This window comes from Bombina bombina, chromosome 8 (genome assembly GCF_027579735.1).
Source record: "Bombina bombina isolate aBomBom1 chromosome 8, aBomBom1.pri, whole genome shotgun sequence".
NCBI lineage: Eukaryota > Metazoa > Chordata > Amphibia > Anura > Bombinatoridae > Bombina > Bombina bombina.
This window is the reverse complement of record NC_069506.1, coordinates 188,042,108-188,066,799: the sequence shown is the minus strand read 5'-3', so window position 1 is coordinate 188,066,799 and position 24,692 is coordinate 188,042,108. Positions and strand designations below refer to the sequence as shown.

General features: G+C 42.0%; 1 protein-coding gene across 1 annotated transcript in view; it reads left to right on the top strand.

The window, feature by feature from the left end:
* Positions 1–24,692, top strand: part of LOC128638676 (kinesin-like protein KIF18B) — a 258,121-nt gene that overhangs the window by 176,452 nt on the left and 56,977 nt on the right. Inside the window, exons 13-14 of the mRNA XM_053690790.1 lie at positions 8,085–8,715; positions 14,177–14,281. Of these exons, the coding sequence (XP_053546765.1) occupies positions 8,085–8,715; positions 14,177–14,281 (736 nt within the window). The remainder of the gene's footprint in view (positions 1–8,084; positions 8,716–14,176; positions 14,282–24,692) is intronic.

Genomic DNA, 24,692 nt, shown 5'->3' with positions numbered 1-24,692 from the left:
CCTTCCTCAGGATAGGTCTTTCAAGGCCAAAAATAAACCTAATTTTCGTCCCTTTCGTAGAAACGGACCAGCCCCAAGTGCTACGTCCTCTAAACAAGAGGGTAATACTTCTCAAGCCAAGCCAGCCTGGAGACCAATGCAAGGCTGGAACAAGGGAAAGCAGGCCAAGAAACCTGCCACTGCTACCAAGACAGCATGAAATGTTGGCCCCCGATCCGGGACCGGATCTGGTGGGGGGCAGACTCTCTCTCTTCGCTCAGGCTTGGGCAAGAGATGTTCTGGATCCTTGGGCACTAGAAATAGTCTCCCAAGGTTATCTTCTGGAATTCAAGGGGCTTCCCCCAAGGGGGAGGTTCCACAGGTCTCAATTGTCTTCAGACCACATAAAAAGACAGGCATTCTTACATTGTGTAGAAGACCTGCTAAAAATGGGAGTGATTCATCCTGTTCCATTAGGAGAACAAGGGATGGGGTTCTACTCCAATCTGTTCATAGTTCCCAAAAAAGAGGGAACGTTCAGACCAATCTTAGATCTCAATATCTTAAACAAGTTTCTCAAGGTTCCATCGTTCAAGATGGAAACCATTCGAACAATTCTTCCTTCCATCCAGGAAGGTCAATTCATGACCACGGTGGATTTAAAGGATGCGTATCTACATATTCCTATCCACAAGGAACATCATCGGTTCCTAAGGTTCGCATTCCTGGACAAGCATTACCAGTTCGTGGCGCTTCCCTTCGGATTAGCCACTGCTCCAAGGATTTTCACAAAGGTACTAGGGTCCCTTCTAGCGGTGCTAAGACCAAGGGGCATTGCAGTAGTACCTTACTTGGACGACATTCTGATTCAAGCGTCGTCCCTTCCTCAAGCAAAGGCTCACACGGACATAGTCCTGGCCTTTCTCAGATCTCACGGATGGAAAGTGAACGTGGAAAAGAGTTCTCTATCTCCGTCGACAAGGGTTCCCTTCTTGGGAACAATTATAGACTCCTTAGAAATGAGGATTTTTCTGACAGAGGCCAGAAAAACAAAACTTCTAAACTCTTGTCGGACACTTCATTCCGTTCCTCTTCCTTCCATAGCGCAGTGCATGGAAGTAATAGGTTTGATGGTAGCGGCAATGGACATAGTTCCTTTTGCGCGCATTCATCTAAGACCATTACAACTGTGCATGCTCAGTCAGTGGAATGGGGACTATATAGACTTGTCTCCGAAGATACAAGTAAATCAGAGGACCAGAGACTCACTCCGTTGGTGGCTGTCCCTGGACAACCTGTCACAAGGGATGACCTTCCGCAGACCAGAGTGGGTCATTGTCACGACCGACGCCAGTCTGATGGGCTGGGGCGCGGTCTGGGGATCCCTGAAAGCTCAGGGTCTTTGGTCTCGGGAAGAATCTCTTCTACCGATAAATATTCTGGAACTGAGAGCGATATTCAATGCTCTCAAGGCTTGGCCTCAGTTAGCGAAGGCCAAGTTCATACGGTTTCAATCAGACAACATGACGACTGTTGCGTACATCAACCATCAGGGGGGAACAAGGAGTTCCCTGGCGATGGAAGAAGTGACCAAAATCATTCAATGGGCGGAGACTCGCTCCTGCCACCTGTCTGCAATCCACATCCCAGGAGTGGAAAATTGGGAAGCGGATTTTCTGAGTCGTCAGACATTGCATCCGGGGGAGTGGGAACTCCATCCGGAAATCTTTGCCCAAATCACTCTACTGTGGGGCATTCCAGACATGGATCTGATGGCCTCTCGTCAGAACTTCAAGGTTCCTTGCTACGGGTCCAGATCCAGGGATCCCAAGGCGACTCTAGTAGATGCACTAGTAGCACCTTGGACCTTCAAACTAGCTTATGTATTCCCGCCGTTTCCTCTCATCCCCAGGCTGGTAGCCAGGATCCATCAGGAGAGGGCGTCGGTGATCTTGATAGCTCCTGCGTGGCCACGCAGGACTTGGTATGCAGATCTGGTGAATATGTCATCGGCTCCACCATGGAAGCTACCTTTGAGACGAGACCTTCTTGTTCAAGGTCCGTTCGAACATCCGAATCTGGTCTCACTCCAGCTGACTGCTTGGAGATTGAACGCTTGATTTTATCAAAACGAGGGTTCTCAGATTCTGTTATTGATACTCTTGTTCAGGCCAGAAAGCCTGTAACTAGAAAAATTTACCACAAAATATGGAAAAAATATATCTGTTGGTGTGAATCTAAAGGATTCCCCTGGGACAAGGTAAAGATTCCTAAGATTCTATCTTTTCTCCAAGAAGGATTGGAGAAAGGGTTATCTGCAAGTTCCTTGAAGGGACAGATTTCTGCCTTGTCTGTGTTACTTCACAAAAAGCTGGCAGCTGTGCCAGATGTTCAAGCCTTTGTTCAGGCTCTGGTTAGAATCAAGCCTGTTTACAAACCTTTGACTCCTCCTTGGAGTCTCAACTTAGTTCTTTCAGTTCTTCAGGGGGTTCCGTTTGAACCCTTACATTCCGTTGATATTAAGTTATTATCTTGGAAAGTTTTGTTTTTGGTTGCAATTTCTTCTGCTAGAAGAGTTTCAGAATTATCTGCTCTGCAGTGTTCTCCTCCTTATCTGGTGTTCCATGCAGATAAGGTGGTTTTACGTACTAAACCTGGTTTTCTTCCAAAAGTTGTTTCTAACAAAAACATTAACCAGGAGATAGTCGTGCCTTCTTTGTGTCCGAAACCTGTTTCGAAGAAGGAACGTTTGTTGCACAATTTGGATGTTGTTCGCGCTCTAAAATTCTATTTAGATGCTACAAAGGATTTTAGACAAACATCTTCCTTGTTTGTTGTTTATTCTGGTAAAAGGAGAGGTCAAAAAGCAACTTCTACCTCTCTCTCTTTTTGGATTAAAAGCATCATCAGATTGGCTTACGAGACTGCCGGACGGCAGCCTCCTGAAAGAATCACAGCTCATTCCACTAGGGCTGTGGCTTCCACATGGGCCTTCAAGAACGAGGCTTCTGTTGATCAGATATGTGGGGCAGCGACTTGGTCTTCACTGCACACTTTTACCAAATTTTACAAGTTTGATACTTTTGCTTCTTCTGAGGCTGTTTTTGGGAGAAAGGTTTTGCAAGCCGTGGTGCCTTCCATTTAGGTGACCTGATTTGCTCCCTCCCTTCATCCGTGTCCTAAAGCTTTGGTATTGGTTCCCACAAGTAAGGATGACGCCGTGGACCGGACACACCTATGTTGGAGAAAACAGAATTTATGTTTACCTGATAAATTACTTTCTCCAACGGTGTGTCCTGTCCACGGCCCGCCCTGGTTTTTTAATCAGGTCTGATAATTTATTTTCTTTAACTACAGTCACCACGGTATCATATGGTTTCTCCTATGCAAATATTCCTCCTTAACGTCGGTCGAATGACTGGGGTAGGCGGAGCCTAGGAGGGATCATGTGACCAGCTTTGCTGGGCTCTTTGCCATTTCCTGTTGGGGAAGAGAATATCCCACAAGTAAGGATGACGCCGTGGACCGGACACACCGTTGGAGAAAGTAATTTATCAGGTAAACATAAATTCTGTTATATTCAGGTCATCTTCTTAGGCCTGCAATTTCTTTGGCTGATGTTGCAGCTGCCTCAACTTTTTGGTTGGATACTTTAGCGCAACAAGTATCGGATCATGATTTGTCTAGCATTGTTAAGTTGATTCAACATGCTAATAATTTCATTTGTGATGCCATTTTTGATATTATCAAAATTTATGTTAAATCTATGTCTTTAGCTATTTTAGCTAGAAGAGCTTTGTGGCTCAAATCTTGGAATGCTAATATGACTTCTAAGTCCAGATTGCTATCTTTCTTTCCAAGGTAATAAATTATTTAGTTCTCAGTTGGATTCAATCATTTCAAGAGATCAAAACCAGCCCCCGAGTCTGTATGAAGGTGCGGCCCTCATTCCAGCTTAGCTGGTAGGAGCAGATTAAAATTTTTCAAAGATGTTTAGATCAATTCGGTCCAAAATCATTGGATTCAGAGTATTGTCTCTCAGGTGTACAGAATAGGATTCAGAGTAAGACCACCTGTGAGAAGATTTTTTTTCTCTCACGCATTCCGGTAAACCCACTAAAGGCTCAGGCTTTTCTGAAGTGTGTTTCAGACCTGGAGTTGTCAGGGGTAATCATGCCAGTTCCGTTTCAGGAACAGGGTCTGGGGTTTTATTCAAATCTATTCATTGTCCCAAAGAAAGAACATTCATTCAGACCAGTTTTGGATCTAAAGATTTTGGATCGATATGTAAGAGCTTTCAAAATGGTGACTATAAGGACTATTCTGCCTTTTGTTCAACAAGGGCATTATATGTCCACAATAGACTTACAGGATGCATATCTTCATATTCCAATTCATCCAGATCACTATCAGTTCCTGAGATTCTCTTTTCTAGACAAGCATTACTAATTTATTGCTCTTCCTTTTGGCCTAGCAACAGCTCCACAAATGTTTTCAAAGGTTCTAGGTGCCCTACTCTCTGTAATCAGAGAGCGGGGTATTGCGGTATTTCCTTATTTGGACGATATCTTGGTACTCGCTCAGTCTTTACGTTCTGCAGAATCTCACACAAATCAACTAGTGTTGTTTCTTCGAAGACATGGTTGGAGGATCAATTTTTCCAAAAAGTTCTTTGATTCCTCAGACAAGGGTAACCTTTTTAGGTTTCCAGGTAGATTCAGTGTCCATGACTTTGTCTCTAACAGACAAGAGACGTTTGAAATTGGTTGCAGCCTGTCGGAACCTTCAGTCTCAGTAATTCCCTTCAATAGCTATGTGCATGGAAGTTTTAGGTCTCATGACTGCAGCATCGGACGCGATCCCCTTTGCGTGTTTTCATATGAAACCTCTCCAGCTTTGTATGCTGAACCAATGGTGCAGGGATTATACAAGGATATCACAATTAATATGCTTAAATCTCTATGTTCGACTTATAATTCTAGGGGCCTCTTTCGTTCGTCCAACCTGGATTGTGATCACAACCGATGTGAGTCTTTCAGGTTGGCGAGCTGTTTGGGGATCTCTGACAGCACAAGGGGTTTGGAAATCTCAAGAGGGGAGATTACCAATCAATATTTTGGAACGCCGTGCGATTCTCAGGGCTCTTCCATTTTGGCCTCTGTTGAAGAGAGAACCGTTCACTTGTTTTCAGACAATGTCACAACTGTGGCATATGTCAATCCTCAGGGTGGGACTCACAGTCCTTAAGCTATGAAAGAAGTATCTCGGATACTTGTTTGGCGGAATCCAGCTCCTGTCTAATTTCTGCGGTTCATATCCCAGGTATAGACAATTGGGAAGCGGATTACCTCAGTCATCAGACTTTACATCCGGGAGAATGGTCTCTCCACCCAGATGTGTTTTCTCAAATTGTTCAGATGTGGGAGCTTCCAGAAATAGATCTGATGGCATCTCATCTTAACAAAAAACTTCCCAGGTACCTGTACAGGTCCAGGGATCCTCAGGCGGAAGCAGTGGATGCATTGACACTTCCTTGGTGTTATCAACCTGCTTATATTTTCCCACCTCTAGTTCTTTTTCCAAGAGTGATCTCCAAGATCATCATGGAGCAATTGTTTGTGCTGCTGGTAGCTCCAGCATGGCCTCACAGGTTTTGGTATGCTGATCATGCTCGGATGTCCAGTTGCCAACCGTGGCCACTTCCACTAAGGTCAGACCTCCTATCTCAAGGTCCGTTTTTCCATCAGGATCTCAAATCATTAAATTTGAAGGTATGGAGATTAAACGCTTAGTGCTTAGTCATAGAGGGTTCTCTGACTCAGTGATTAATACTATGTTGCAGGCTCGTAGATCTGTTTTTAGAAAGATTTATTATCATGGTGTTCTTCTCATAAATTCTATTGGCATTCTTTTAGAATTCCTAGAATTTTACAGTTTCTTCAGGATAGTTTGGATAAAGGTTTGTCTGCAAGTTCCTTGAAAGGACAAATATCTGCTCTTTCTGTTTTATTTCATAGAAAGATTGCTAAACTTCCTGATATTCATTTTTTTGTGCAGGCTTTGGTTCGTATCAAGCCTGTCATTAAATCAATCTCTCCTCCTTGGAGTCTTAATTTAGTTTTGAAGGCTTTACAGGCTCCTCCATTTGAGCCTATGCATTATTTGGACATTAAAGTACTTTCTTGGAAAGTGTTGTTTCTTTTGGCCATCTCTTCTGCTAGAAGAGTTTCTGAATTATCCGTTCTCTCTTGTGAATCTCCTTTTCTGATTTTTCATCAGGATAAGGCTGTTTTGCGGACCTCATTTAAATTCTTACCTAAGGTTGTGAATTCTAACAACATTAATAGAGAAATTACTTCCTTGTGTCCTAATCCTAAGAATTCTTTGAAGAGATCCTTACATTCTTTGGATGTGGTAAGACCTTTGAAATATGTTGAAGCTGCTAAACATTTCAGGAAGACTACTAGTCTATTTGTGATATTTTCTGGTTCTAGGAAAGGTCAGAAGGCTTCTGCTGTTTCCTTGGCTTCGTGGTTAACGTTTTTGATTCATCTAGCTTATTTGGAGTCGAGTCAAGCCCCGCCTCAGAGAATTACAGCTCATTCTACTAGATCAGTCTCTACTTTGTGGGCTTTTAAGGATGAAGCTTCAGTTGATCAGATTTGCAAAGCAGCAACTCTGTCTTCTTTGCATACATTTACTAAATTCTACCTTTTTTATGTATTTGCCTCTTCGGAAGCAGTTTTTGGTAGAAAAGTTCTTCAGGCAGCTGTTTCAGTTTGATTCTTCTGCTTTTGATTTAAGTTATTTCCTTTAATTTATGAGATTAAATTTATATTTTGGGTTGTGGATTAATTTTTTCAGCGGAAAATGACTGTTTTTATTTTTTTCACTCCCTCTCTAGTGACTCTTGCGTGGAGTTCCACATTTTGGGTATTGCTATCCCATACGTCACTAGCTCATGGACTCTTGCCAATTACATGAAAGAAAACATAATTTATGTAAGAACTTACCTGATAAATTCATTTCTTTCATATTGGCAAGAGTCCATGAGGCCCACCCCCTTTTTATGGTGGTTATGATTTTTTGTATAAAGCACAATTATTTCCAAATTCCTTTGTTGATGCTTTTTACTCCTTTCTTTGTCACCCTACTGCTTGGCTATTCGTTAAACTGAATTGTGGGTGTGGTGAGGGGTGTATTTATAGGCATTTTGAGGTTTGGGAAACTTTGCCCCTCCTGGTAGGAATGTATATCCCATACGTCACTAGCTCATGGACTCTTGCCAATATGACAGAAACGAATTTATCAGGTAAGTTCTTACATAAATTATGTTTTTTCACTCTCCAACAAGAGAACATATAAATAAAATGTTTTGTATTCTTCAGCCAGTTTAAATATTGATTTGTATTTAACTGAACCGGTTTTTCCCGTTTACAGTTATCTTTTGAGGTTGCACTGTCACTTTTGCTCTTTACCTGTAACACCCGTCCTTACTGTGCAGACAAACTTCAGAACTATTGCTTGTACCTTTCATTGGCTGTCCGATTTTTTGTGCATATTTTACAATTCTGTTTCTGGCGAAAACACTTTGGTTTTAATATTGTGAACGTGTCTTGCCTTTTGTTTACTTGTCATTACTATGTATAGGTATAGGATAAAATGTAAATATGGTAACGAAAGGCCATGGTTAAAGCAAAACTATATTGTTAAATCTCTAGGCATTTCACCAGAAATTTAAAATACAATTATTGATGGTAATATGTTGCATGTCGTTTTATGTCATAAGTCAAAAAAGTTCTTGATTTTGATAGTTGTTGTTTTTTTTTTTTGTTTAACTACAGCAATGTCTTCCATTGGCTGAACATTGTTAAAAAAATAGCAGATGTTAATTGTTTGAGACTTTTTTTTATGTGCTTATAATATGTTTGCTACATTTAATGACCAATTGATTATATAGTTATGTTCAATGGCTACAGAATGTTTATTTGTTCCAGTAAAAGTTATTCTAGTCTTGTCCACTTGGCTCATTGCAGTTAATTGTTAGCTTAAAAATATAAATATATATATTTAAAAAAAATATATATTTTTTTTCTTTCCTCCAGAAGTTGTCCCAGACATTAAAGAGGAAGTCACTGTTGCTCCAGCACCTATAACACGAAAAAGACAGACAGTGAAACGATGCAGAAGACAGCTACTCCCAGATGCTAGTCCAACGTTTCAGAGTCCAGTTGTACCAGTTAAGAGGAGGCGGCAAGACGAAACAAGCAGTCCTTTAAAAGCCACTACCCCATCCCATGTTCCTGCTCCAGCTGTTCCTAGCACTCCTGAGGCACAAGTCAAGAGGCCACGTAAATCCTCAATCCCAAGCAGAAATCGACCAACTCTTAGATCCAGTGCAAATCTGCTGAACAACAAAATTAATATTCTACCTCCAATTGAGTCCTCTAAAAAACATTCAGTCTGCACACCAAAACATATGACACAAGCATCACCAATCGTTCTCCAACACACAGTTGTAAAAAGCCGCATACCCCTGGGAACATCTGCTGTTCAGAACTGTGCCTCCAACACTTTAGCAGCAATGACAACAACTGACATGAATACCACATTTGATCTGACTGAGGATAGTTGTTTTATCCAAGAGTTGGACAAGACTGTAACATTTGGAACATCAGAGTTTCCTAATTGGGATAATATTAACATTCAAAATACTGATAAAACCTTTGGGAAAAGGTAACGTTGTATTGGTTATGTGGTTAGTGTAACCCTTTTTTTGTCTACACATTTTTATTTAAATTAATTTTCTTTTGTAAGGTATGGTGAGTCCACAACGTCCTCAATTACTGTTGGGAACATCACTCCAAGCCAGCAGGAAGAGGCAAAGAGCACCACAGCAAAGCTGTTAAGTATCACTTCCCTTCCCACAAACCCCAGTCATTCTCTTTGCCTTGGTGCATGGAGGTGGTGAAGTTTTTGGTGTCTGAAGAAATTTTGATTTCCTTCGCTTCAAGAAAGATTTTTAGTATAGAAAGCCAGAGTAGGTTTACTCTGTTCTTTCCTTTTTTCAAGGATTGGGTATAGCTGTAGTCCACGTTAATTTCTTCAGTAGGGTAGTGGTGGCTTTAAAGCAGTTAGGAACTTGTGGGGTGGGCCTCACTGCGTTTTCCTAACCTGTTGCTGCCCTAGTATAGAAATCCAGAGTAAGTTTACTCTGTTCTTTCTTTTTCCACAGGTGTCTGTAAGGAGTTGAATGCTTTCACACCGTGTGAGTCTTCTCACTGCAGGACGTCTAGATTGCAGGTAAGTGCTTTCTGTCTTCATGGTAGGAGACTAGCACTTTAAAGATAAAAATTCCTGCAGCTTAAGGGGAGAAATAGATCCTTAGTAAGATTGATTTATGGCAGAATGCGAGCACTATATGTATGTGGTATGGAGACCAATTGGTTAACCCTTCTTATGGTAATGAAGGAGTTAACCTCTTTCTACCAGGCTCATTTTTTTAATGTTTAGAGGAACATCTCTAATAATTTTATTGTCCTATGGGATTGTGATAAAATATATGGGTTTTTGTTACTAGTAGCAGCACTCCGTTTTAAGAGATAACGTTTTTGTCACGTAAGTGGTTGAAATACTGCTCTGTGTTTTAACTATTTTCTGCGCTTCAGTATCGCTGTGGCCGGAGGGCAGGCTAAGTTTTCTCTCGCACGCTTTCTTGAGAAAGATGTGTCTCTCAGGGGAAAGTGTTGTGCAGTTAATCACATTACTTCCTTCTCTCCGATCCTAATATGGAGCAGTGCCGGCCATTTCAGTGTGTCTCCTTCATGGCTGAAGTCGAAAGAAGCAGGTAGGCACCTCAGTTTAGCTGAGGTATATAGGCATACAGTGTGAGGGTTTTTCCTGAAAACTCTAATCTCTGAGTCAATTCCCATTCACTAGAGGTGTCAGAATCGGTATGAGCTGGGGTTATTGAAGTAAATTTCTGTAAAGTGACAGCTTTTAATTATTTTTTTTCCCCCTTAAAGTAACAGTACAGATTTTAATTTACTAATCCTTTTGTTGAGAATCATGTCTGATACGGAGCAGGAGAAGACATGCCCATTGTGTTCAAAGGTCCAAATGGCCGCTTCTATGTGTCTCTGCCTATGTTAATCCTTAAATTAATGATCTAATAAATATGTTATATATGTCAAATCCACTGTGGTTTAGTGGTGAACTTCCAGGAGTGCCAATCCAGACTAGAAATATGTGTATTGGCACTGGTGGACCAAATTGTTTTTTGTATAAACATTTATGTCTTTAGAATCGATCTTTCAGAAATAAAGGTCTTTCTTGTGTTTGTGCCTCATGTCTCTCAGAACAAAATTTTTAGACAGTTTAACTAATGTCTGTGCATTTCTGTAATACAGATAAGGTGTTGCCACAGCTTTCTCCTCAAACGTCCCAATCTTCTATGGCGTCACATACAGTGCCCTGTAGTTCCTATATATCTCCTGGTGGAGTGTATTTGCCTACAGATTTTGCAGCTCAGGTATCCTCTGTGGTATCTGTGGCTTTATCTGTTTTTACCTTACATACAGGGAAAACGCAAAATGACATTTTAAATTTCAGATAGTAAGGTTTCTGCTACACAGGTCGCTCTGTCGCCTAAGTCTGGTGAGGAGGATTTGCCGGTAGTTCTGAGGGTGAAATCTCAGATTTGGACAGTATATTTCCTTCATCTGATGCTGAAGTCACCTCCTTCAGATGTATGCTTGAACACCTTGTGCATTGTTAAAGGAGGTTTTGGCTACTTGGATGACATTGATAACCCTGTCGTCGTCAACCCTTGGTAGTTTAGTAAACTTATGATAACAATGATGTTCCTTCCTTTTGAGGAAGTGTTTCTACACGTGCTATGGACATTTTCACAGGAATAGGACAAGCTAGGGATACCTTTCTCCCTGCCTCCCGTCCTTTATAAGATTTGCCTGTCGCTGACTCAATTAAAATGCACAATGCCTTAAGTAGAAGGGAGCGTTTCTACTATGGCTCAGAGAACTTCAATCCCTATGGAGGATAGCTGATCCTTTGCAGATCCATGGATAAGAAGCTGAAGGTTAATTGTGATCATCTAGAGCGATGCCTTGTCTACTTAGACTTATTGTGCTAGCCTGCGGGGCGTTGTGGCTGAAATCTTAGCTGAGTAGCCTACCTGTGGTTTAGTGGCACAGCCTAGGCTTTTTAACACTGCAGATGCAGGTTCAATATCCAATTTGACCAAGAAATGTAACAACCGGGGGCATATTTGGATTATATTTAATGTTTCCTCCAAGTCCAAGCTTCTGGCTCTTCCTTACAAGGGTGAGACCTTGTTTGGACCCGGTCTGGCAGAATTAACCTTTGACTTTACGGGTGGGAAAGGGTCTTTTCTACCACTCGTAAAGTAGAAAAGACTAGAGGAAAGTCTTCCTTTCTCTCTTACTACATGGCACAGTCCAGTATTTTGGAATCCCAACCAGTCTTGGTCCAGGGGGTAGCAATCTGTGTTTAAGCCTGTTACTCCTCCTTGGAGTTTTAATCTTGTTCTTAAGGTTTTGCAGCAGGCTTTGTTGAGCCTTTGCATTCCATAGATATTAAGTTATTATCTTGGAAGGCTTTGTTTCTTTTTTGTTATCTTTTTTGCTCGGAGAGTTTTGGAACTGTCTGCTTGCAAGTGTGCCTTATCTTATTTCTTCTATAAGGTACGTCAAGTCCACGGATTCATCCTTTACTTGTGGGATATTATCCTCCTAACAGGAAGTGACAAAGAGCACCACAGCAGAGCTGTCTATATAGCTCCTCCCTTAGCTCCACCCCCCAGTCATTCTTTTTGCCTACTCTAAGTACTAGGAAGGGTAAAGTGAAAGAGGTGATAAAATATTAGTTTTTAATTTCTTCAAGCAAGAGTTTTTTGTTTTAAATGGTACCGGTGTGTACTATTTACTCAGGCAGCAGATGGATGAAGACTTCTGCCTGGAGGATGATGATCTTAGCATTTGTAACTAAGATCCAGTGCTGTTCCCACAGAGGCTGAGGGGTACAAGAAACTTCAGTGTGAGGAACGTTTTCATGCTTTATAGCAGTGAGGTATGTTCAGTCATTTTTTCTGGAGAGACTGTGTATTTCAGAAAGGCTGACAGTATCACCATGAGGGTAAGGGTAAGCAGTAATCCTAAGAGCTATAGAAAGGCATTACTAAGCTTGCATAAGGGGCTAATTAAAAAATGGTTGACACTGAGTTTTGAATGTTTGTGGGCAAACGTTTTTATGAACTGGGAGTGCTGTTAACGTTTTGTGGGTACTTTTGCTTCTTCGGAGGCTATTTTTGGGAGAAAAGTTCTTCAAGCAGTGGTGCCTTCTGTTTAACCATCTGTCTTGTCCCTCCCGTTCATCCGTGTCCTGTAGCTTTGGTATTGTATCCCACAAGTAAAGGATGAATCCGTGGACTCGTCGTACCTTATAGAAGAAAAGTAAATTTATGCTTACCTGATAAATTAATTTCTTTTATGGTACGACGAGTCCACGGCCCGCCCTGTCATTTTAAGACAGATTATATATTTTTTTATTTTAAACTTCAGTCACCTCTGCACCTTGTTGTTTCTCCTTTTTCTCCCTGTACCTTCGGTCGAATGACTGGGGGGTGGGGCTAAGGGAGGAGCTATATAGACTGCTCTGCTGTGGTGCTCTTTGCCATTTCCTGTTAGCAGGAGGATAATATCCCACAAGTAAAGGATGAATCCGTGGACTCGTCGTACCATAGAAGAAATTAATTTATCAGGTAAGCAAAAATTTGCTTTTTCATGCTAAGGTGGTTCTTCATTCGAAGTTGGGTTTTCTTCTTTAAGTAGTTCCTTCTCTATGTCCTTCTCATTCTTCTCATAAGGAACGTTTGTTGCACAATCTGGATGTTCTTTGTGCTCTGAAATTCTTCATTCAGGCGACTAAGGATTTTCGCCAGTCTTCTGCTCTGTGTGTTTCTCAGGAAACGTAGGGTCAGAAAGCTACTGATACTTTTCTTCTTTATGGTTGAGAAGTATAATTCATTTTGCTTATGAGACTGCTGGTTAGCAGCCTCCTGAGGGAATTGCAGCTCACTGTACGAGGGCTGTTAACTTTTTTTGGGCCTTCAACAATGCAGCTTCTGTGGAACAGATTGCAAGACTGCAACTTAGTCTTCTCTGCATATTTTTTACAAATTTTTTAAATTTGATTTCTTTTGCCTTGGCTGAGGCTTCTTTTGGGAGTAAGGTTCTTCAAGAGGTGGTGCCTTTTGTTTAGGTCTACCTGTCTTGTCCCTCCCTAGTCATCTGTGTCCTCTAGCTTGGGTATTGGTTCCCAACAGTAATTGATGACGTTGTGGACTCACCATATCTTAGGACAGAAAACAAAATGTATGCTTACCTGATAAATGTATTTATTTCCAGATATGGTGAGTCCACGACCCCTCCCGTTGTTTTAAGACCGTTATTTTAACTAAATGTCAGGCACCTTTGCACCTTATGTATTATTCATTTTTTCCATTTCCCTTCGGACGAATGACTGGGCTTTGTGGGAATGGAAGTGATACTTAACAGCTTTGCTGTGGTGCTCTTTGCCTCCTGCTGGCCAGGAGTGATATTCCCAACAGTAATTGATGACGTTGTGGACCATATCCAGAAATAAAGAAATTTATCAGGTAAGCATAATTTTTTTTACATATGAAAATTAAATATTTTATAATACTTGCCACATGCCCAGCCAGTAATACAAAAATATTTTTGTATGTGGCCTGTTAACTTTATTTAAGCAAAATCAGCAAACTCTTTAAAGAGACCTAAAATACTTTGAGTTTTTAATATAAAATGTTTGTTTACTTTTACATATTTTTGCTTCATATCTGTCCACGGCTGCGGCAGAGGTGATCAAATAACAGTGGCAAGATTTATCCTTCCCATTAACAAGTCCAAATAAGGCAACGGGTGGGATTTAACCACTGAAAAAAAATTACAAGTAAAGCAGGCAAAACTAATTAATGTACTTTTTTTTTTTCTTCTTCCTTTCAACTCGTATTTATCTGTTATGTAATTTTCAGAAAATAAAATTTGGTTGTAGAGGCAAACCTCCTTTAACTGAAATTAAGTAAACATTTTGTTGTTTTAGTTCTGTTTTAATATGTTAAATCCTTTCTCCTACCCAGTTCTGATGTTGCTGTGTTCACTATGAAGGGTCTTTCTGTAAAGAGTACTGGTCCTTTAGCATCTACTACCAAGTCCTACTCCCAAAGACGACGACGCTCCATTAGGTAAGAGACCCACTTTTGGAGGGTTTATTCCGTATGGTTATTTAAAAAAAAATCAGTAAATAAATAACTTTCTGTGTAGCTCTTAAAATGTTACTACCTCAATAGTTTTCAATGTTTTGTCCAGTCAATCACAACTGTGGTAATAAATATAACAACAACAAACTGGGCTAGGAAATTACTTTGGTAGCATTTTTTGTTCTTGTAAGTTGACACATTACACTTTGATCTTCTTTATCATTTTTTGGATTGCGACTTTGAAAATAGTTTCACAGGCGGTTAACTCCTAGAAATTATATTGTTCGTACAGTATGCCAGAGGGTTTCTGTTTCTGATCTCAAACCACCTTGATAAGGGATCTAAGCAACCTTGGTTCAGATAGAGTGCACAATTTTAAACCACTTTCCAATTCACTTCCATTATCTAAATGTGCACAATCTTTTTATATAAACATTTTTTGAAGCATCGGCTCCTGCTGAGCATGTGCAAGATTCACAGGATATACATATATTCATTTAATGATTGGCTGATGTCTGTCACATGATGCATTAGGAAGGAAAATGTAACCAACTTTAACATGTCATAATAAAAATCTACTACTAATTTAAAATTTAAACTAATTTATTTTGCATTGTCTCTTTATTATGTATTTATTGATGATACTATTTCTCCAACATTGGTGTGTCCGGTCCACGGCGTCATCCTTACTTGTGGGATATTCTCTTCCCCAACAGGAAATGGCAAAGAGTCCCAGCAAAGCTGGTCACATGATCCCTCCTAGGCTCCGCCCACCCCAGTCATTCTCTTTGCCGTTGCACAGGCAACATCTCCACGGAGATGGTTAAGAGTTTTTTGGTGTTTAAATGTAGTTTTATTCTTCTATCAAGTGTTTGTTATTTTAAAATAGTGCTGGTATGTACTATTTACTCTGAAACAGAAAAGGATGAAGATTTCTGTTTGTAAGAGGAAGATGATTTTTAGCAGACAGTAACTAAAATCGATTGCTGTTTCCACACAGGACTGTTGAGATGAAGTAACTTCAGTTGGGGGAAACAGTTAGCAGTCTTTTCTGCTTAAGGTATGACTAGCCATATTTCTAACAAGACCATGTAATGCTGGAAGGCTGTCATTTCCCCTCATGGGGACCGGTAAGCCATTTTCTTAGTTAAACATAAAAGAATAAAGGGCTTCAAAAAGGGCTTAAAAACTGGTAGACATTTTTCTGGGCTAAAACAATTGCTTTACTAGGCATATTATGCAGATTCTAACTAATTATTGGTATTATAATCTTGGGGAACGTTTAGAAAAACGGCAGGCACTGTGTTGGACACCTTTTTCAGATGGGGGCCTTTCTAGTTATAGACAGAGCCTCATTCTGGGACTGTATAGGGGTTAAATGTAAAAACGGCTCCGGTTCCGTTAATTTAAGGGTTAAAGCTCTGAAATTTGGTGTGCAATACTTTTAATGCTTTAAGACACTGTGGTGAAATTTTGGTGAATTTTGAACAATTCCTTCATACTTTTTCACATATTCAGTAATAAAGTGTTTTCAGTTTGAAATTTAAAGTGACAGTAACGGTTTTATTTTAAAACGTTTTTTGTGCTTTGTTGACAAGTTTAAGCCTGTTTAACATGTCTGTACCATCAGATAAGCTATGTTCTATATGTATGAAAGCCAATGTGTCTCCCCATTTAAATTTATGTGATAATTGTGCCATAGTGTCCAAACAAAGTAAGGACAGTAATGCAACAGATAATGATATTGCCCAAGATGATTCCTCAAATGAGGGGAGTAAACATGATACTACATCATCCCCTACTGTGTCTACACCAGTTATGCCCACACAGGAGGCCCCTAGTACATCTAGTGCGCCAATACTTATTACCATGCAACAATTAACGGCTGTAATGGATAACTCCATAGCAAATCTTTTATCCAAAATGCCTACTTATCAGAGAGAGCGCGATTGCTCTGTTTTAAACACTGAAGAGCAAGAGGACGCTGATGATAACTGTTCTGACATACCCTCACACCAATCTCAAGGGGCCATGAGGGAGGTTTTGTCTGATGGAGAAATTTCAGATTCAGGAAAAATTTCTCATCAAGCTGAACCTGATGTTGTGACATTTAAATTTAAATTAGAACATCTCCGCGCACTGCTTAAGGAGGTGTTATCTACCCTGGATGATTGTGACAATTTGGTCATTCCAGAGAAATTATGTAAGATGGACAAGTTCCTAGAGGTTCCGGTGCCCCCCGACGCTTTTCCTATACCCAAGCGGGTGGCGGATATAGTAAATAAAGAGTGGGAAAGGCCCGGCATACCTTTTGTTCCCCCCCCCCCTATATTTAAGAAATTATTTCCTATAGTCGACCCCAGAAAGGACTTATGGCAGACAGTCCCCAAGGTCGAGGGGGCGGTTTCTACTCTAAACAAACGCACTACTATTCCTATTGAAGATAGTTGTGCTTTCAAAGATCCTATGGATAAGAAATTAGAGGGTTTGCTTAAAAAGATTTTTGTACAGCAAGGTTACCTTCTACAACCAATTTCATGCATTGTTCCTGTCACTACGGCAGCGTGTTTCTGGTTCGAGGAACTAGAAAAATCGCTCAGTAAAGAATCTTCGTATGAGGAGGTTATGGACAGAGTTCAAGCACTTAAATTGGCTAACTCTTTTGTTTTAGATGCCGCTTTGCAATTAGCTAGATTAGCGGCGAAAAATTCAGGGTTTGCTGTCGTGGCGCGCAGAGTGCTTTGGCTAAAGTCTTGGTCAGCGGATGTGTCTTCCAAGACAAAATTGCTTAACATTCCTTTCAAAGGTAAAACATTATTTGGACCTGATTTGAAAGAGATTATTTCAGACATCACTGGGGGAAAGGGCCACGCCCTCCCACAGGATAGGTCTTTTAAGGCTAATAATAAGCCTAATTTTCGTCCCTTTCGCAGAAACGGACCAGTCTCTAATTCTGTATCCTCTAAGCAAGAGGGTAATACTTCACAACCCAAACCAGCCTGGAAACCAATGCAAGGCTGGAACAAGGGTAAGCAGGCCAAGAAGCCTACCACTGCTACCAAAACAGCATGAAGGGATAGCCCCCGATCCGGGACCGGATCTAGTGGGGGGCAGACTTTCTCTCTTTGCTCAGGCTTGGGCAAGAGATGTTCAGGATCCTTGGGCGCTAGAAATAGTTTCTCAAGGTTATCTCCTGGAATTCTAGGAACTACCCCCAAGGGGAAGGTTCCACAGGTCTCAATTATCTTCAAACCAAATAAAGAGACAGGCATTCTTACATTGTGTAGAAGACCTGTTAAAGATGGGAGTGATACATCCAGTTCCAATAAGAGAACAAGGAATGGGATTTTATTCCAATCTGTTCATAGTTCCCAAAAAAGAGGGAATATTCAGACCAATTTTGGATCTAAAGATCCTAAACAAATTTCTCAGGGTACCATCGTTCAAAATGGAAACTATTCGAACGATCCTACCTACTATCCAGGAAAATCAATTTATGACTACCGTGGATTTAAAGGATGCGTACCTACATATTCCTATCCACAAGGAACATCATCAGTTCCTAAGGTTCGCTTTTCTGGACAAGCATTACCAGTTTATGGCACTTCCATTTGGATTAGCCACTGCTCCAAGGATTTTCACAAAGGTACTAGGGTCCCTTCTAGCGGTTCTAAGACCAAGGGGCATTGCAGTAGTACCTTACTTGGACGACATCCTGATTCAAGCGTCGTCCCTGTCAAAAGCAAAGGCTCATACGGACATCGTCCTAGCCTTTCTCAGATCTCACGGATGGAAGGTGAACAAAGAAAAAAGTTCTCTGTCCCCGTCAACAATAATAGGAACAATAATAGATTCCTTAGAAATGAGGATTTTTCTGACAGAGGTCAGAAAATCAAAACTTCTAAGCTCTTGTCAAGTACTTCATTCTGTTCCTCGTCCTTCCATAGCGCAGTGCATGGAAGTAATAGGATTGATGGTTGCAACAATGGACATAGTTCCTTTTGCACAAATTCATCTAAGACCATTACAACTGTGCATGCTCAGACAGTGGAATGGGGATTATACAGACTTGTCTCCGACGATTCAAGTAGATCAAAAGACCAGAGATTCACTCCGTTGGTGGCTGACCCTGGACAATCTGTCACAGGGAATGAGCTTCCGCAGACCAGAGTGGGTCATTGTCACGACCGACGCCAGCCTAGTGGGCTGGGGCGCGGTCTGGGAATCCCTGAAAGCTCAGGGTCTATGGTCTCGGGAAGAGTCTCTTCTCCCGATAAACATTCTGGAACTGAGAGCGATATTCAATGCTCTCAGAGCTTGGCCTCAACTAGCAAAGGCCAAATTCATAAGGTTTCAGTCAGACAACATGACGACCGTTGCATATATCAATCATCAGGGGGGAACAAGGACTTCCCTGGCGATGAAAGAAGTGACCAAGATAATTCAATGGGCGGAGGATCACTCCTGCCACTTGTCTGCGATCCACATCCCAGGAGTGGAAAATTGGGAAGCGGATTTTCTGAGTCGTCAGACATTCCATCCGGGGGAGTGGTAAATCCATCCGGAAATCTTTGCCCAAATAACTCAATTATGGGGCATTCCAGACATGGATCTGATGGCGTCTCGTCAGAACTTCAAGGTTCCTTGCTACGGGTCCAGATCCAGGGATCCCAAGGCGACCCTAGTAGATGCACTAGTAGCACCTTGGACCTTCAACCTAGCTTATGTATTCCCACCGTTTCCTCTCATCCCCAGGCTGGTAGCCAGGATCAATCAGGAGAGGGCCTCGGTGATCTTGATAGCTAATGCGTGGCCACGCAGGACTTGGTATGCAGACCTGGTGAATATGTCATCGGCTCCACCATGGAAGCTACCTTTGAGACAGGACCTTCTTGTTCAGGGTCCATTCGAACATCCTAATCTGGTTTCCCTCCAACTGATGGCTTGGAGATTGAACGCTTGATTTTATCAAAGCGTGGGTTTTCAGATTCTGTAATAGATACTCTGATTCAGGCTAGAAAGCCTGTAACTAGAAAAATTTACCATAAAATATGGAAAAATATATCTGTTGGTGTGAATCTAAAGGATTCCCATGGAACAAGATACAAATTCCTAAGATTCTATCCTTTCTACAAGAAGGTTTGGAGAAAGGATTATCTGCAAGTTCTCTGAAGGGACAGATCTCTGCTTTATCTGTTTTACTTCACAAAAGTCTGGCAGCTGTGCCAGATGTTCAAGCATTTGTTCAGGCTCTGGTTAGGATCAAGCCTGTTTACAGACCTTTGACTCCTCCCTGGAGTCTAAATCTAGTTCTTTCAGTTCTTCAAGGGGTTCCGTTTGAACCCTTACATTCCGTAGATATTAAGTTATTATCTTGGAAAGTTTTGTTTTTGGTTGCAATTTCTTCTGCTAGAAGAGTTTCAGAGTTATCTGCTCTGCAGTGTTCTCCGCCCTATCTGGTGTTCCATGCAGATAAGGTGGTTTTGCGTACTAAGCCTGGTTTTCTTCCGAAAGTTGTTTCCAACAAAAATATTAACCAGGAGATAGTTGTACCTTCTTTGTGTCCGAATCCAGTTTCAAAGAAGGAACGTTTGTTACACAATTTGGACGTAGTCCGTGCTCTAAAATTCTATTTAGAGGCTACTAAAGATTTCAGACAAACATCTTCCTTGTTTGTTGTTTATTCTGGTAAAAGGAGAGGTCAAAAAGCGACTTCTACCTCTCTTTCCTTTTGGCTTAAAAGCATTATCCGATTGGCTTATGAGACTGCCGGACGGCAGCCTCCTGAAAGAATCACAGCTCACTCCACTAGGGCTGTGGCTTCCACATGGGCCTTCAAGAACGAGGCTTCTGTTGACCAGATATGTAAGGCAGCGACTTGGTCTTCACTGCACACTTTTGCCAAATTTTACAAATTTGATACTTTTGCTTCTTCGGAGGCTATTTTTGGGAGAAAGGTTTTGCAAGCCGTGGTGCCTTCCATTTAGGTGACCTGATTTGCTCCCTCCCTTCATCCGCGTCCTAAAGCTTTGGTATTGGTTCCCACAAGTAAGGATGACGCCGTGGACCGGACACACCAATGTTTGAGAAAACAGAATTTATGCTTACCTGATAAATTACTTTCTCCAACGGTGTGTCCGGTCCACGGCCCGCCCTGGTTTTTTAATCAGGTCTGATGAATTATTTTCTCTAACTACAGTCACCACGGTATCATATGGTTTCTCCTATATATATTTCCTCCTGTCCGTCGGTCAAATGACTGGGGTGGGCGGAGCCTAGGAGGGATCATGTGACCAGCTTTGCTGGGACTCTTTGCCATTTCCTGTTGGGGAAGAGAATATCCCACAAGTAAGGATGACGCCGTGGACCGGACACACCGTTGGAGAAAGTAATTTATCAGGTAAGCATAAATTCTGTTTTTTCTTCATAAATGGAAAGCGTCCACAGCTGCATTCATTACTTTTGGGACATAAGAACCTGGCCACAAGGAGGAGGCAAAGACACCCCAGCCAAAGGCTTAAATACTCTCCCCATCCCCCAGTCATTCTTTGCCTTTCGTCCCAGGAGATTGGCAGAGAAGTGTCAGGCTTTTTCATTTTTGTTTTTCGCCTCTTATGGAGGGTAGTATTCTTTGGCATGGGACAGGAGTTTTAAGTAGTCCTGTCAGTCTCTCAGTGAGGGCTTGGATGAAAGTTAGAGTCCGGAGATGCAGGGAGATTCTTTCTGCAAAACCATTTCGACTCATGTTAACAGCTCTTCAAGCAATCAGCGTTGTCTAACTTCACTCTGCTGCCTGCTTTCTTCTCTCAAGTCCATGGCAGAGGCGATGCTACTATCCGTCACACTTGAAAGGCCATGTTCCTGTTCCACGGTGTTGATTCCGGTAAGATTGTTTCATTTTACTTTATTTCTCAATGTACTGTAATGTGAATGTTTTCCCGAGAGGCTACCACCTTGCGGGTTTATCTTATCACAAGGGTCTCAGTGAGTCTCTCTTAGTATCTTGGAATCGAGGGTTAATATCTCCTGCGGGGGGTTATTGAACAGGGGGGGTAAATGTTTGTGATTCAACCTGCTTATGTGTGATGTTTATGGGCTCATGGTTTGGAACATTGAGGCCTTTGGAATTGACGCAGCCTTTTAGTTGGGCACGCTTTTTTGGACTATACAGTTCACCTTGTGTCTGGCATGGTTACTTTCCATTTCCACATTCCCGACCATGTGGCAAAGGAAATATTCTAGTCTGCAGGGGTCTGGTCATAGGAGGTGGTGAGTGCCCCAGCCATTGTGGGTGTCAGGTGCCGTTTTTGTTTTACTACTTTAGTCCATATTTATATATCCTCTACCAGTTATGGAGGATTCTGATGCTAAGACTGTGCTAATTTTTGATTCAGTTACAGAGGGTTCTGATACTAAGAGTATTTTGATTTCAGATTCTGTGTCCGGTGACGAATCTGGACTAGCCGTCAACCAGTTTTGTTCCGTATGCCATTTTAGAGCGCCTTGTTCCTCTGACTCGGGGAATCAATGGACAGCTGAGCCCCCTGGAGTTGCAGCACGTTATCGCTTCCACATAATGTTGGCGATTGTTAGTCTGCAGAGTCCAGACGTTTATTTGAGAATGTGCTCGTGCCCTATTGTCCAGGGCCTTCCGCCTTGGGGAGGGCCTCTACAGTTCTCTGCGGGTGTAACTGTCCCTGAGTGTTGTGCCTTTCATTACAGGATTGCGTTACTTCGCGTATTGCTCAGACATGTTTTTCAGTTATTGAATGACCCTATCATTACCAGATACAGGGATTTTCAGTCTGCTAATTCGATAGGTGTACCTCATTAGACATGTGGGGATGGTGTAATCTCCTGATTGTCATTTGATTGAGATCTTTCCTAGTTTTTTGGAAGATAGGGCTCTGTTTGGCTGGTCCTGCGGGTAGACCTGTGTCTTTTTGGACGCTAACCTCCGGGTTGCCTTATATTTTATTTGTATCCAATGGGATGTCTTTTATTTGGTTTTGTTTCCTTCGGGAACCTTCTGGGCTTAAAACTCTTTGTTCTTCTTCGGAAGTTGTTTTTGGACACGTTAGTCCTATGTTAAAATGTCTGTTTTCTTTTTTTTCCCCTATGAGGGTGAATTTGGCAGCTTACCAGTTAGGACCCTAAATGCAGGCTGGTCCTGTTGGGTTCGGTCGGTCTTGCGGCTGTTCAGACATGTGGCGCTGTTCTGCTCGGCTGGTACGGTAGAAAGGCTGAGTGCTCAGGTTTTCATTGGTTTTCATGTTCAACTAAGCATTAGAGAGGACCTGTGGGTCCGTAACGCGGGATGGATTCTTTCAGTCCTTATAGCCTTCAGTCATAGGTAACCGGGTCAGGGGAGTTTTTCCGTTGCGTCACACTGACATCTGATATCATCAGAACCCTGTGTTTTCCCTCCCCTATGCGGGGGAGGGTTGGAGGGCTTAGTGCCCCGTTGCCACAGTTTGAGCGGTTTGGCCTTCGGTTTCTGGGCTCTGGATTGCGGTTCTGAGGGTATACTCTCCTTCTCGGGGTGCTCGATTTGAGGTTTTGTGTTCCCCTTTTTAGGGACCTGTATAGGTCCGGCGGCTTTGGTTGCCTGGAGCGTGCTCTCTGTCTGGGGGTTGCTTTTGCGGTCTGTTCCTTGCTTGACTGCTGCTTCTTCCTCGCAAGTGCCCTCTGTGTCGTCCTGATATGGACTCTGTATTCTCAAACTTGGGGGTTTTCGCCTGGGTCTATTACACGTTTTTCGTTGAATACTTTGTTATTCTATGTTCAGACGCTGGGATAACTTTGCCTCTTCAGTTGCATTCAGTGCTTACAGGATATTGGAGAGAAGTCTGTTCTGTCTCTGTGCCCAGTCTTATCCCGGGTTTCTCTTGGTATAGGTGTGGCCTCCTTTTCCTGTTTGGGCCCGTTTGGGTCTCTGTGAGCTGGGCTCACTCTTGGAGGTGTTCTTTTTTATATTAGGGGAACTTTCGGTTTCCTCGGTTCTCCTTTGCCTTGTCCACTTGGGGGTTTCGGCTAGTGTCGAAAGGGTGAGTGGTGGGGGATCGTCTTTTGGGTGACGGGGTCTCCTGGAGGACTGTTGGCTCAGTCGAGTCCATTTTGCGGTCTCTAGTTTGGCTTCTGGATTAGCTGCGAGTCAGTGTCCTTGGGGCTTTTCCTTTAAAAATGTTATCGGCTTCGGATGAAGCAGGGTTTTTTATTGGGTAGAGGTTCAGGCCTGGTTTCCTCAGTATGGGCCGCCTATTGTACCCTCCCATCTTGGCATTCAGTGTGCTCTATAGCTTGGGTATTGTTTTCCCAAAAGTAATGAATGCAGCTGTGGACGCTTTCCATTTAAGAAGAAAAACATAAATTATGCTTATCCACAGCACCCCACCTGTAATTTTATGTGGGGCGTCCTTATTATTCTTCTGGCACCTTTCACCTTGATATTTCTTCTACTGTTCCTTGTTCCTCGGCAGAGTGACTGGTGGATGAGGGGAGTGGGAGGAGTATTTAAGCCTTTGGCTGGGGTGTCTTTGCCTCCTCCTGGTGTCTAGGTTCTTATTTCCCAAAAGTAATGAATGCAGCTGTGGACTCTTTCCATCAGATGAAAAGGAAATTTTCAGGTAAGGATAATTTGTTATTCTAAGTTTAGTGGCCCTTTAAATAATAGAGTACTTAACATGTACATTCTGTAGAACCCTTGCATATATTTGCAATTCACTGTGGATAGTCATCAGTTGCCTTCCTCGCAGAACTAGATCTTTTAACAACTGATTGATCTAGAAACCATTCCCTATCAATGGATGCCGGTGTTCTATCTGATTCTGCTCCTTTGCCAGAATCTGCTCCCTCTGACTGCGCATTCTCAGTATGACGTAATCACACTCCACATATGTTAAATAAAAATGTGTGAAATGTGATTGTTAATCAGCAACATGCGCACTCAGAGGGAGCAGATTCTGACAACAAAGTTGTGTCGGATCTTGCTGCCGCTACGCATGCGCTGTTGAAATTTAATATTTTCACACAAATTAAAAGTGTATTTCTTTTACAAAATATGACGAGTCCACAGATTTCATCCTTATGTGATATCGCCTCCTGGTCAGCAGGAGGAGGCAAAGAGCACCACAGCAGAGCTGTATATATATTGCTCCTCCCTTCCCTCCCACCCCAGTTATTCCCTTTGCCTGTGTTAGTGATATGAAGAGGTAAAGTGAGGTGTTAGTTTAGATTCTTCAATCAAGAGTTTTTTATTTTAAATGGTACCAGTGAGTACTATTTTTCTCAGGGTAGACAGCAAGGGACCGGGGAAATCTTCATTCTGTGACTCCCATATTAGTTTGCTGCCCTGATGATGATGATGGTCTTAGCAAACATTATCAAAGACCCTGTT